Source organism: Symsagittifera roscoffensis, chromosome 8 (assembly GCF_963678635.1).
Source record: "Symsagittifera roscoffensis chromosome 8, txSymRosc1.1, whole genome shotgun sequence".
In the NCBI taxonomy this organism is placed as follows: domain Eukaryota; kingdom Metazoa; phylum Xenacoelomorpha; order Acoela; family Convolutidae; genus Symsagittifera; species Symsagittifera roscoffensis.
In genome coordinates, this window is record NC_087069.1 from 37968465 (window position 1) to 37983688 (window position 15224).

Sequence of the window (15224 nt, forward strand, 5' to 3'; positions counted from 1 at the left end):
GGATTTTGAAAAATCAAATACCAATGCGCGCAAAAGTAAGTTTGAGCCTTAACAAAATTTAAAACAAAGTCCTCGCAATCTTCATAAGAGTATGAACTACGTTCATCGACTCTTGATAGCAATCTCAAAACAAATCAATCCAAGCAAATGGAAAACAAGCCATTCGCCATCAAAAATTTTGTTCAAATGCTTGTTTCAGGAGCCATCAAAAATCAGATTGAGCTATTTGAACGAGCATCTTCTGATTTTGATTGCTTAACAGTACCTTGTTACCAATTAATAGATCTGGTTGAAGCGTGGAGAGAAATCGTTAATGAAATGAACATGCTGTAGAATTTTGGTAGCAGTAAATTTCGTAAAAATGGACCCTATAATTTTTAAGGAAAAAAAAACTTACAACGCTTGGATTGAAACGCAGAAATACTCACCAATTACTTCATAGGAAATGCGTTACTCAAAATTGGAAAATTAACAAGACAATTGCATTTTCTCAAACAAGTTTTGTTTTTAGGCAAAGAAAAATTACTATAGCCAAAATAAAAAAATACGACGAGAGAGCAGATATTTGAAAGTCCTCTAGGAACTAAGGAATTACGATACTGATGCGGAAAGTCGCTTTTATTAAAAAGTCGCTCTTAAATGGTTCAATCAAAAGTTGGACACTTACTGTTGCACCCAGCTGAAACGTAAAAACTAGAACGGGGGGATGATGATTGTCGCATTGGACCACAATCTGTAAATCCATCTCCGCCTGTTGTCAACGATACATAAATAATAGAACTCACTCCGTAAGCGAGTCTATCGAATGTGCAGGTAGTCTGAGATGAGTTTAATTTAACCCATTTGTCATAGGAACCTCTAAAATTTCTGTTAAGAAAGCCAGTGATCTTCAGGTGCCATTCGTCGAACTGATGAGGAGGATTGTGCAATGTTACTGTTACACTCGTCTCATAACTCTCCCAAGTCACATTCGGTTGAGGGGGTGCTAAAACACAACCCAGGTCAATTACACTCAGAATACAAAAATGATGTAGTGAGTTAAGACATTTTGTTTATACTCATAGAGTATTTTCAGATAGGGTACACCGTCTGCTCGTCACGCTATCTTATATATTCGGCCGGACAGATTCGTGCAACTTCTTAGTCTAATACCGATCTTAACCTTACTCTTATATCTCCTAGTCTCAATAGATCTAGTGTATACTGGTTTTTGCGTATTAGTTCTTGGAGCTATATCCAGAAGGAGAACAACTGTAGTCTAAGTTTTATTTAAATTGTTCTGGTGCTGAAACAACAAGTATTTCAAGCACTTACAGATAAGTGTCATTTTTAGGAATTGAATATGATTGGTTAGTATTAATATTTTATAGGAATAGGGAAATAAATTTTATAACCAATTACAAATTCTAGTTTATAATTGATTACACTCATCCGGGGTTCAGAGAGTTTTTAGGTTCAATTGTTTATTGTAATGTTGGACAGATGATGTTGTTTTCTTCTGAAGTTGTGAGCAGTGACTTCGTGAAGAAGGGAGAGGTGTAGTTGTTTGTGTTAGATGGAAGAGGTTTGTTTTCGTTTGTGTTTTGAAGTGGGTCTCGTTGATCGTGGGTAGTCTTAGGTGAGTGTCAAGACTTCTGATTGATACAATGATGTATTGATTTATTAAGTTTAGAGCGAGACTACGTGCAGAGTGAAAATTGATTTTTCTGTTTGAAGTGCCAAGTGACTAGGATCGGTATGTGAAGTCAACATCGAGATGGCCATTGGTCTGTTTCAATGGGTTTTCTTTGCTGCGATGTTGGTTCCATGCTTAAAATCTTTGAGGATTGTGACTAAGGCTACAAACCATTCCGATTTGCCATTCCAGGGTTGGAATGTCTGGGTGTCATCTTCTTTGCTGCTCGTTCCGGGGCCTCTAGGAAATCTTTTTATAGTGCATTATATATTTACATTTACATCTTGTTAGTTAAGTCTTTTAGTTATGATTTGTTATTAGTTATTTTCGCAAAAGCGTTTTTGATTTAGATCGGTTATTTGAAAGAATCGCTCACCCTAGAGTAACACTCGGCAAAAATATGAAGGGTTTCACAAAGCGTGGTGGCAGCGCGGTGGGTTAGGCCGAATATAGAGCATGCTCAGGACGTCCCTCTGGTGGGTGAGGCCAGGAATGGGCTACAATTTTATAGTCTCTTTGTGCAGAGTCTCTTCATGTGTTGAACCTTTTGTGACATTTTGTTACGTGTTTTTCTCTTTTTTGCTTTGATTGTGTCCTTTTTCCAAAAAAGACTCCTATGTTTTGGGGTCGTCTTTCGAGTTTTTGTTTTTCATTTTGTTTTAAAAAAACTTGAAAGTGGTTTCCAAAAAAATATTTTATCCAGTTTAATCTGATGTTAATCTGGTTTGGGTACAGCGGGACTTTCTTTCTTAGTCATGCTGTTAGCTTTGGATTTGGTAGCGTTAGTAAGTTACGTTGGTTAGACTATATTTTTCCCAATCGGGTTAACGGAAAGTTGGAGACGTGTTAAAACTAGTTAGAGTTGTTATCAGTGAAAAATTGAAGGTTGAAATTCATTATTTAAATAATTTTTTGTGGGCCAGTTTGTGCAATTATGGAAAAAGTGTTTGATTTAGGTTCTTATAAGGAATTCAAAGATACAAAAAAAAGGTCTTATGAAAGGTTAGTACTGTCAATTTATTTGTTTTTGTTTTAAGTTTACTAGGTTTTCTTTTTATTAAATTACTGCAATTGAACTTTAAAGTTTTGCAAATATACGGCTTTTGAAAATCTAAAATTTACCGCTTAAATTATACAATGCATTTGGTATATAAAATTGAATAATTATAGAAAAACTTAAAAGGTTTATTGAAAGAAGTTTCTAGATTTTTAAGTGATTTTTTCTTGTCTTAGATGGATGATTGGTGAAATCTAAAAATGAAAAATGAAACATCTTCGTAGAATGGTCAGTATATTTTGAATTTAAAAGTTAAATGTTTAATTATACCTACCTACAGGGGACTGTCGTCGGCAAAAATCCAATTGGGAATTTAGTGTGAATAGTGTTTGAAGCTGTTAAGAGTTTAGCATGCATGCGTATGGCATTTTTAGTCTGGAGAAGGGGCCGTAGAAGCTCAAGTGCTCGGATGATATTTAGTTCTTCTTTAGTAAGTGCAAAATCGATCATATAGTTTACGGTTGTTTTAAGCTTTGTGAACACATTCCAGGATGTGGACTTCGATGGGCTTAATATATTCCTGGAAGATGATTATTGGGCGAGATTCTTCGACGTCAAATGAATTGGTTAGTGCGCAGTATATATAAATTTTTCGTTTTCGGTCGTTATTTCGGAGGATGCCGTGAATTTTCGTGTTTTTAGTACAATAAGTTAAGTTGAGAAAAAATGGTGATGTATATTTAGAAATAATAAAGGTGAATCTATGTTGTGGGTTGCGTGCTGGTGTGTTATTTATGTAGTGATGTTGAATAAATTATTATTAATTGTATGTGTGAGTTAGCTTAGTGCCTAACGTTATTTCGTGGGAACAGTGTAGGTCACGTTTTTTTGTTGTTAAGAAATGAAAAGTGAGGGAAAAGTGATTACATTTATTATAATAGGAATTGCAAGCTTTTTTGTGTCGGTTAGTGCTGTAGAAATAAAAATATCGTATTTTTTGCTCATGCTATCAACTACACATGTTTATTCATATTCGATAAAAAATTTTCTCTGTCATTTAGGGGTTAGTGTCTTCGTCTTTTTCAATGATAGTGTCTTCCATGTAACGTGGAATAGCATGATCGTAGTCATTAATGGAAAATCTGTTACCTTTTTGTGCAACAGATTTATTGAGTGTTTGTGTTAGTCCGATAGTTCTGAACTGTATTTCATGCCTTGCGGTGGTTAATTTGTGTAAGCAGGATTGACGAAGTGCATTGTCTTCTGGATTGTTATCTAAAGGGTGTACTAGGGGATTAGTGAAATGATAGTGAGATGACAATGATAGTGATGGGAACAGGCTGTAATCATCTACGTAATTCAGTTGGCTTTCATTACGGTTGTTATAAGTTTAATGTGGGAAACAAGGTAAGTTATGTCTGAGAAAGTCTTTGGTATTCGTGTGTTGTGGGTGTAGGGAAAACAATCGGGGTGGTCGGGGGTGGTGAAGGGCTTGGGCGTTTGGGTTTTTTCTTTTAAATACTCTGTGGGCTCTGTTTTCTTCTACTGAGGAGGCTGGGTTGGAGGAGGATATGAATTGTGCTATATTTTGAATTGTTGTGTGTTATTGTGTTGAAGCTGTTGTTGTAGGGACTTGAAGTTATCAAGCTCGTACTCAAGTTCTTCTGTGACGGGGCTGGAAGGGTCGGGTGGGTCGCTTGTCAGGGGGGAGTAGGTTGCGGTTGCATCTGTGCAAGAGGAGGGGCTGCGAATTTTTCTTCCGAACTGAGGATTGGAATAGAATGGAAGAGGGGTTGTGAAAAAGTGGATCGGCTGGGCTCTGAGTTCTGGATTTCGTCCGCGATGTCGATGTCGGAATTGTTAAACGGTGATATGGTAAAAAAAACAGTGTTTGTGGAATCATCAGAATCCATGCGTGGTGAGTTAGTTGTGAATGATGATAAAGGGAAATACGGGAAGAATGTCGTTGAAGGATGGGTAGGATAGGGAACGATTCAGGGATCCAACTTGGCGGCTCATCATTGGCTAAAAGGATGGTTGTTCTGAGAACAGAGATTAGTGGTAAGTGGCTGTTCAATGATCTGGTCATATGAGTCGTCTATGTTTGGTTGATAGACTACTATATGAAAAACTGGGCTTTGTGGGTAGCTATGACTTGAAAAAGTATGCTCTGGTATCGGTGTATGTCTATAGTTTCGTGATACTAGAGATAGTAAATAGTTATTTTAAAATTTTTGTAATTTTGGTGCCGTGGGTTTTTAGTTGTATTGTCTTGTGAATCGTCGTTTGTTTTTTTAGTGTGGTTAATAATTTTTATTGTATTCGCTTATTTGAGCGTCTAAAAGGATTTTATTAACCGAGGTTGAAAAAAATTTTAAAAAATTCTGCGAACAAGATGCGTGCTACGCTTGCTTGTTTGTTTACTTGTATGCGTATAGCGCATGTGTTATATACTTCTTTTAGCAATGAGAAAAAGAATCCTAACAAGTTGAACATTGCATATAAAATAGTCAATCTTTCTAAGATGCAGTAGCGCCATCCTAGAAAGGCAAGAATTTCATTTTTGAGATTAATGAAGCTAAAAATAATTATGGGAGAAATATCCTGTGGGCGATTTTTTTCTCCGTTTGAATGTTTATAGTCTTTTATATCCTTAAAGTATCCGCAGTAGTCTTGTGCGTAAATGTCAATAAATATCCTGCAGTTTCGGCAAGTTTTCTTAAATTTTGGTAAATTGATTGTCTTTGGATTGTGTCCATTTTCGTTGGGAGTTCTTGAAACTGTTGTGTATGGATATTTTAAGTCCGATCGTGAGTATATACCTATGAAATGGATATCAATATTCGGATTTCGGGCAACAGCTCTGATGGATTCTCGTGAAAATTTCCTTAATGGTGGCATAAGATTAGGGTATGGGGTGAGGAGATAGTATTCATCTTTATCTGGGTTTAGCTGTTCGACATTGTGGCTGTTTTCAGATCCACATGCTACGGTTGTATCCTAAAAATATGCGGGTCTGGAAGGTGTATCTACAAAATGTACTTTTTTTATAGAAAATGGGGATTTTTTTATAACATCGTTTGTCTTCGAAAACACATAATGGTGATACTTTTGTAGCACATGTGTAAAACCATAGTCGATAAAATTTGATATGTTTCCTGATAATAGGTATCCTGCATACGGTAATTTTAGTACTGCTAATGCAGGTGATTGTAAAATTTGTGTTCGTTCTAGTTCGCAAATATGATGTAGTGTTTCTTAATCTGATAGTGAATTTTCCTGAAAAACTCTGCCTATTGTATTGTCTAATTCCATGTCTAAATCGATGTCATAAGGAATTGTGCCGAAAAAAGTGTTGTTCATTAATGAAAGTTCTTGTAAACGTGTGCTTCCTTTATCTTGTGGACGGAGTTTTCCACAAACACTTCCATTTTTTTCAATTGTTACTGGGATGTATGAATTTTTGTCGTTATAGTTGTTATATGGCTGGATTAGGTTAATAATTTATTTTCCAGTTTACATGTCAAAACCTTTTTCGTATTCGACAAGTATTTCTGAATTTTGTGTATTATATAATGACGTTTTATCTTTAAAGGTGGTTTCAGTTTCGAAATATATTTGAAAACGTGTTAGTTTAATTTCTATTCAGTCGATATTTTTGTTTTGTTGATTGTTTTGGTTGATTTGGTCAGGGTTGATTTTATCAAAGGGTATAGATTCGATGAAATACTTTCGGTGAAATTTTATTATTCTTGCATGAATCTTTGCAACTTGAAGTGTTGTGCATGTGTCTTCAGTGAACCAAACAACGGTTGCCGGTGTGCGTGTGGTAGGATTGCAATTGCCTTAGTCGTCGTTTTCACATGGTAAGCGTATTCCTTGATATAGTATTGTGTCATCTTTCAAATTTTGTGTTAATTGTACTTTTCCTAACTGGATTTTCCAATCAGAAAACAATTTTTCTTGATATCCTTTCTTTGACGTGTCTGCTTTGCAGTTTGAAGGATTATTTATTCCAATGTGTAGTATCCAATTTTTATCATGTAAATCATAGGTTAATCGTCCCTGCCGGCCGCGAAATGGGTACTTATCGTCTAATTCTATATGTCCTTGAAATCTTTCTAATTCGGCGTGGTGTCTTGAGTCTGAAAATACTTTAAAATTTACTAATTTTTGATTTGTTTTTTTATTTTTGGTTAATTTTAAACGTCTTAGTTCATTTTTCATTTTTACAGTCTTCAGGGTTTAGATCTAGAAGTCTTTCAATATTATTTTCATAGAAAGATTCATGATCCAGTCTATTTTTGTTTCCATTTGAGACTTGAGAACAATGTACTTTCTCTCTGAGAATTTTGCTGTGAAGTCATATCCTGTTAATGTTGCAGATCAGGCTTTTGAATAAAGTGTTGCTATTATGTTTGTTGTTTCGATTTCTTATGGTTCCGATTCGCATTGTTTTACTTGATTTATTGCGTTTTTGTGTAGTGTTTTTTGATCGTTTTCCTCGCAATCGTAAAATTACTAATAGGGGTTGTCGTCCTGTCTGAGGTGAGGGTTTTTATGTGATATTGATTTTAAAAGAATAAAGAGGAAAATAAAGAGTAGAGATTTTATTATCAAGAAGTACATATGCATGATAGTCCTGAATATGGGTTATAGAAAGTTATATACCCAAGTGTCTTTGTTGTATATCTTTCGTTTTTATAGATACGTTCTGTTGTTATAAATGGGGGAGGTAAGGATTGAGTGGTGTGTTTGATAGGTCTAAAAACACAGGATGAAGTACTATTTTATTTAACTTTACTGTGGTTTCAAATTTGAGTGTCAAAATGTTTTGTGTTAAAATTTGAATGTTATGTTCCTGTATATCTTTGTGAATGTCGGGTTTGTATTGTAATCTGCTGAGTACCCAATTGTGTAGTTTGTAGCTATCAAGATGTTGTCCAAACAAGGGAGAAGGTGTTACGAACGTATTCCAATCTAATCGTAGAGGTATATTATTGTTTAGGACTTCTCTATATCTGTCGTCTAAAATTGCAGGTAAATTTAGGGGATATAGTAAAGTTGGGGTTTGACTTGTTGATGGTGTTGAAGGTAGTGATAGAATTTCTGGTAGTGACAAAGATGTATCTGATGAAATATCTATTGGTTCATTTACCAAATTTGGTTCACCTTGTGTGAAAGGTTGTGTCATCCAATGTGGGCGACGTTGTGTGGAAGTTGGGGATTAAATGGGTTTTCGGATGTGGGGTTGATCCTAAATAATCCGATGGGATATTTGGAGTGTTTTGTTGTGAAGTTCATTGTATTTGTGGAGGAGTACTTTGAAGTCTACTACTTGAGAGATCTAGAGGATTTTGGCATGGTGATGCGGGTATGTTAAATTGAACTCTTCCAATTTCGTCTGGGATGAATGATTTATCTATCTATTGTAGATGTCTGATTTTGGTTTTGACTAGGGTGTCTTGTTCTGCCAACATCTTGTTGCAGGGAGGGGTAGAAGTTATATGTTGCTTCAGAGATGTGTTATGTTGGTTCGCTTAAAGGTGCATGGCGAATTGCGGGTGTTAAAGGTTCGGATCATAATACGTGTCTTTCTTCAAAAATGTATGGATTTTCTTGAAAAGGTTTTCGTGTTGTTCGTTAGGGTTGGCTTAATTGACTAGAAGTTGGTGTTGTTGGGAGCTCTTGTGATGTCGTAGTCGGTGGAGATTGTTGTGGTGGTTGTTGATTAGCAATTTCTAAGATATAGTAGGGCCATCCTAGAAAGGCAAGAAAATCATTTTTGAGATTAATAAAACTAAAAATAATTATTGGAAGAAATATCCTGTGGGCGATATTTTTCTCCGTTTGAATGTATATAGTTTTTTATATCCTAAAAGTATCCGCTGTAGTCTTGTGCGTAAACGTCAATAAATATCCTGCGGTTTCGGCAAGTTTTCTTAAATTTTGATCTATTGATGGTCTTTGGATTGTGTCCGTTTTTGTTGGGAGTTCTTGAAATTGTTGTGTATGGATATTTTATGTCCAATCGTGAGTATATACCTATGAAATAGATATCAATATTCGGGTTTCGGGCAACAGCTCTGGTGGATTCTGGTGAAAATTTCCTTAATGGTGGCATAAGAGTAGGGTATGGGGTGAGGACATAGTATTTATCTTCATCTGGGTTTAGCTGTACGACATTGTGGCTGTTTTCAGATCCACACGCTACGGTTGTATCCTAAAAATATGCGGGTCTGGAAGGTGTATCTACAAAATGTACTTTTTTTATAGAAAATGGGAATTTTTTTTATAACATCGTTTGTCTTCGAAAACACATAATGGTGATACTTTTTTAGCACATGTGTAAAACCATAGTCGATAAAATTTGATATGTTTACTGATAATAGGTATCCTGCCTACGGTATTTTTAGTACTGCTAATGCAAGTGATTAAAAAATTTTTGTTCGTTCTATTTCGCATACATGATGTAGTGTTTCTAATCCTGATAATGAATTTTCCTGAAAAACTCTGCCTATTGTATTGTCTAATTTCATGTCTAAATCGATGTCATAGTGAACTGCGCCAAAATAAGTGTGGCTCATTAATGATAGTTCTTGTAAACGTGTGCTTCCTTTATCTTGTGGACGGAGTTTTCCTTCAACACTTCCATTTTTTTCCAATGTTACTGGGCTGTATGAATTTTCGTCGTTATAGTTGTTATATGGCTGGATTAGGTTAATAATTTATTTTCCAGTTTCCATGTCAAAACCTTTTTCGTATTCGACAAGTATTTCTGAATTTTGTGTATCATATAATGACGTTTTATCTTTGCAGGTGGTTTCAGTTTCGAAATAATTTGAAAACTTGTTAGTTTATTTTCTATTCAGTCGATATTTTTGTTTTGTTGATTGTTTTGGTTGATTTGGTCAGGGTTGAATTTATCAAAGGGTATAGATTCGATGAAATACTTTCGGTGAAATTTTATCATTCTTGCATGAATCTTTGCAACTTGAAGTGTTGTGCATGTGTCTTCAGTGAACCAAACAACGGTTGCCGGTGTGCGTGTGGTAGGATTGCAATTGCCTCAGTCATCGTTTTCACATGGTAAGCGTATTCCTTGATATAGTATTGTGTCATCTTTTAAATTTTGTGTTAATTGTACTTTTTCTAACTGGATTTTCCAGTCAAAAAACAATATTTCTTGATATCTTTTCTTTGTTGTGTCTGCTTTGCAGTTTGAAGGATTATTTATTCCAATGTGTGGTATCCAGTTTTTATCATGTAAATCATACCTCAATCGTCCCTGCCGGCCGCGAAATGGGTACTTATTGTCTATTTCTACATGTCCTTGAAATCTTTCTAATTCGGCGCGGTGTGCTGAGTCTGAAAATACCTGAAAATTTACTAATTTTTGATTAATTTCTTTATTTTTGGTTAATTTTAAACGTCTTAGTTCATTTTTCATTTTTACAGTCTTCAGGGTTTAGATCTAGAAGTCTTTCAATATTATTTTGATAAAAAGATTCATGATCGAGTCTATTTTTGTTTCCATTTGAGACTTGAGAACAATGTACTTTTCTCTCTGAGAATTTTGCTGTTAATTTTGTAGATCGGGCTTTTGAATAAAGTGTTGCTAGTAGGTTTGTTTTTTCGATTTCTTATGGTTCCGATTCGCATTGTGTTACTTGATTTATTGCGTTTTTGTGTAGTGTTTTTTGATCGTTTTCCTCGCAATCGTAATATGTTACTAATAGGTCTTGTGGTCCTGTCTGAGGGGAGGATTTTTATGTGATATTGATTTTAAAAGAAAAAAGAGGAAATTAAAGAGGAGAAATTTTAATATCAAGAAATACATATGTATGATAGTCCTGAATATGGGTTAAAGAAAGTTATATACCCAAGTGTCTTTGTTGTATATCTATCGTTTTTATAGATACGTTCTGTTCTTAAAAATGGGGGAGGTAAGGATTGAGTTTTATGTTTGACAGGTCTAAAGATACAGGATGAAGTACTATTTTATTTAACTTTACTTTGATTTCAAATTTGATTGTCAAAATGTTTTGTGTTTAAATGTGAATGTTATGTTCCTGTATATCTTTGTGAGTGTCGTGTCTGTATTGTAATCTGTTGAGTACCCAATTGTGCAGTCTGTGGCTATCAAGATGTTGTCCAAACAAGGGAGGAGGTGCTACGAATGTATTCCATTCTAATCGCAGAGGTATATTATTATTTAGGAGTTCTCTATATCTGTCGTGTAAAACTGCAGAAAAAATGAGAATTAAATGGCTTTTCACGAGTTTGTTCGGATGTGGGAGAGTTGATCCCAAATAATCTGATGGGATATTTGGAGTGTTTTGTTGTGAAACTGTTTGTATTGGTGGAGGAGTACTGTGAATTGTACTACATGAGAGATCTAGAGAAATTTGAGATGGTGATCAGGGTATGGTAAATTGGACTCTACGTCTGTGAAATTACTATTTCGTCTAGGATGAAATATTTGTCTATCAATTGTAGATTTCTGACTTTTGTTTTGACTTGGGTGTCCTGTTCTGCCAAGATTTTTTTTGGGGAAGGGGTAGATGTTATATGTTGGTTCAGAGATGTTGTATGTTGGTTCGCCTAAAAGATCATGGCAAACTACGGGTATTAAAGGTTCGGATAGTAATGCATGTCATTCTTCAAATGTGTATGCATTTTCTTGAAAAAAATCATGTCGTTATTTGGGGTTGGCTTTATTGACTAGACGTTGGTGTTGTTGGGAGCTCTTGGGATGGCGTAGTCGGTGGAGATTGTTGTGGTGGTTGTTGATTAGCAATTTTGGAATGTTCTAAGTGTTTTTTCTTAAGCGTAAAATCCGTGAAGTTTATGAGATTCTTCTTTGAAAAGGATTAAAAGAACTGATGCTAATGCATAGATAATTACTGCTTTTTTCATGCATTTACATAATTTGAGAATTACGGAGACCAAAAAAGTTTAAAAAAAACTGAAGGAGAAGTATGTCCTTTTTGTTAAAGGATTTTTAGGTAGTTTAGGTAGTTTTTAGCATTTAGGTAGTTTTTGAAATATTGTACCTGAGGAAGTGGTAAAAGATTTTTGAGACGTTAAGTTAGGCTTTCGTTAGGAATTGAAAAATTAAGCAAAAACTGCAAAAAAATATGAAAATGAGGAATAATTCGAGGGTGTCTACAATGTAAAAATAATAATTTGAAGAAAAAAAATGAAAGAATTGAAAAAAAAATTGAAAAAATAGTTTTGAAGTTCGAACTATTTGAGAAAAAAGAGTTTGAAAAAAGATTCGGTTCGTCGAATTTTTTTTTATCACCGAAATGGAAATTGAGTGTGTTCAGATTGTTAATTGGTTTTTTGACAAGTGGGTTAATTATAGGCAGTTTTTGATTTAGGCAAGTTTGGCTGTCTAGGAAGGAGTTTCCTAGTTTTGTTTTCATTTATGAGATTATCGGGTGTATTTAAGAATTTTCTGTACTTCAGGCTAAATGATCATGTCTGATTTTTGCTTTAGGCCTATTCAAAATTTTTCTTTGGGGGAATTTGAGTGTATGTTGAGACAATATTGTTGATTTTTGTACTAGTTGATAGGGTTAGGGTTATAACGTTCCAATTTTCTATATTTTAGTTGTCCAATATGAACATGATGCTTATTTTGAAATGGAGGTCTTTTTAGTTATAGTTCCAGCTATGTTTGAAGTGAGTTATGTGTCGGCTAATAAAGTGGTGTCAAAATGGGTGATGTTGAGCTAGTTTCTGATTGATTCAATTTGAAATACAATGAAGAGTGGTAGTATGAAATATGAAAAAAAAAGATTTTCTCTATTCAAATTCTAAAATATATAAATTGTTTTATTAATCTGAAAGGGGTTTCCGAACTTCAACATTCTTTAATATTTTAGATTGTGGGATAAAAGTTTTAAAATATTTTTGTGGTTGATTTCGTAATTGTGATAATTGTCAATGTGAAGATTTTCCTTTGTTTCTTGCGGTGTAATTTTGTCTTCTAATTTTTGATTTAGTCTGTGTTTTTGAGGTTTTTGTTTATTTATCGTGTCAGAAGTTTTTGATATATTGCTTTTTGGTTCTTTGTTTTTTACATCTGATAATTGTGTTGAAAAATTTAAGTCATGTTTTTGTTGATTTTGTACATCTGAGTTGTCGTGAACAACTTATATTCCTGTGGAGGATTCTAATTGTATTAATTAGAGAAGGGCGTGTTATTTTGGATAATACGGTAAAAGATTATTTCGGTGTTGGAGTATTTCTTTTTTATTTGGATCAATAATTTTATATGTTGCATCAGTGGGTTTTTCAATAAATTGAAATGGTCCTTTTCGGAGTGGCTGTAGATTTTCAGATATTCCTTATTGTGTCGTAAATTTTGGTATTAATACATAAGTTATAGGTTCGTGGCTGGTGTAAATCATGAATATATATGTGATTGAACATTTTGTCTTTGTAATAGTTTTTTGGCTGTTTTCTGGTAGATTTCCTGTTTTTTATCTCTGTTTAAAATCCATTAGGTATGTGTACCAGAGGCTAGTTTCAAAAATTGTGGGTGATGAAAATGATCTTCATTGTGTGTATGTAGTGATAGATTATAACATATTGATTCTTTTGTGGGATGGCAATAACTTTGTGTGTTTTTCGAAGAATTTGCTTTGAACATTATTGGTTTTTGTGGTTTTTGATTAAAAATCGTTTCAGAGGGTGATAGTCCTAAGGTTGTCGTAATTTGTGAAATTACCAGATAAGGGAATTAGTTTTACATCTGTTGACCATTCACTATCTCGTTTATCATTTCCATTTATGATACATCTTAGATATTCTTGTAAGGAACGGGTCATACCTTCGACTAGTCCGTTAGTTCAAGGGGCATGAGATGTTCGTGGTTTGTGTTTAAGGTTGTATAGATGGAATAATGTGATTATTTCTTTGTTTTTGAATTCAGTGTCATTGTCTGTAACAAGGATTTCGGGTGATACGAATTTTGCTATCCAGTGTTCATAAAGTGTTGTATATGCATAACAAGCTTGTGAAGTACTGGGTTGAGTGCTACGTAGTGTGTAAATGCGTCGACTATGACCATTAAATAGGAGTTTCCTTCTGAGGATGGTGATATTTGTTCGTTTGTATCAAATGAAATTCTGTGATTGAAATATAAACTTTGTCGGTTAAAGTCTTGTTTTTCTGCTATTTGTTTCTGCGGTGGGTTGGGTACATTTAATTGACACGTTTTACAATCGTTGCATAAAACGTTAATCAAAATTGGTGCTTTTGGAAAGTAAAAAATCTGGATAAATTTTGAGTATGTTTTTTTTTCTGATCCTGTATGTCCTTTTGTGTTTAACGTATGTGAAATATGAAACGCTTTTCGTATCATACTTAAAGAGAGACAGGGTATTTTTAATTCGGATGTTTGGTTTTCCAGATTATCGGTCGGTGTTTTCATTTATGGTTGTGTTATTAAATTTTCTGAAGTATCTCATAAGTGTTTTATTTACTAAAAAAGTAACATCTGCTTTTACAAGTTTTGTTTTGTATTTGTGCCAAAATTTAAGTCGTCGAATAACTGGGTCTAGATTTTGATATTTGTGAAATAAGTCTGAGGTTATTTTTTCTGTGACTGATAGAAATATGTTTACATTTTCTGTGTTTGACAAAGGTATGTTATCTAGAGGGTCATGTAGATTGAAAACTTGATTTATTGTGTATTTAGAGTCTGAGTCTGCGGATCCTGATAAAATTTATATATTCGGTTAAAATTTCTTTTTCTATCAAAGGAATAAATCTGTCTGATACATTCTCTGTTTAATTGGTTTTTGTTGTAAGTTGTTTTTTACCCATAATGAATATAGTATTGGCTTAAATGTAGAATTTCCTAAAAAAATCTACTACATAATGGTTGTTTTGGCAATCTAGTTATAATGGAAAATGTTGAAGTTGTATCTTTGTACATTTTCAAGGTCGATTTTTACTGCATATTTGCATTCTAATTGTGGTGACGTTTCGTCTTTTGCAATAAAATATTTTATTTTTTTGTGGTTTTTCTACTGTTGTTTTTCTTGTTATTAATTCTGGTGTGTTTAGACTAGAGTAACTGGTAAAGCAAGATTTTTCCTGCAGTCCAAACTATATGTAAATTTGGAAACTTCATTAAAATTAATTGAAATCTATAAACTCTGTGGTTTTGATTTGATTTTTGTGTGAATAAGAAAACTGTAGGTTTATCATCTGTAAATAAGACTGTTGCATGTTTTGATCCAGGGATTAAAAAATCAATTTCTGTAAGGGTATATCTTACAGCTGTACGTTTTCTCATAAGTGTATTTGCTGAGATAAGATTCAATTTATTTGTTCCGTTTTGTGATTGTAATAATGCTGCGCTGATGCCAAAGTTTGAAGCATCGCACCTTGCATAAAATGGTTGATCTGGATCTGGAAGTGTGTATGAGATTTGTTCAGTAAGGAGTTTTTTCACTTCTTCAAATAGTTTTTAGTAGTGTTCCGTTGCCCATTCAAGTTTATTTTGTTGTCTAAAAATATTTTAAAAAGGTC

General features: G+C 34.0%; 1 protein-coding gene across 1 annotated transcript in view; it reads right to left on the reverse strand.

Moving 5' to 3' along the window:
* LOC134852916 (uncharacterized) overlaps nucleotides 1-15224 on the reverse strand; it is a 191936-nt gene that overhangs the window by 65165 nt on the left and 111547 nt on the right. Inside the window, exon 6 of the mRNA XM_063868781.1 lies at nucleotides 668-985. Coding sequence (XP_063724851.1) covers nucleotides 668-985 — 318 coding nt within the window. The remainder of the gene's footprint in view (nucleotides 1-667; nucleotides 986-15224) is intronic.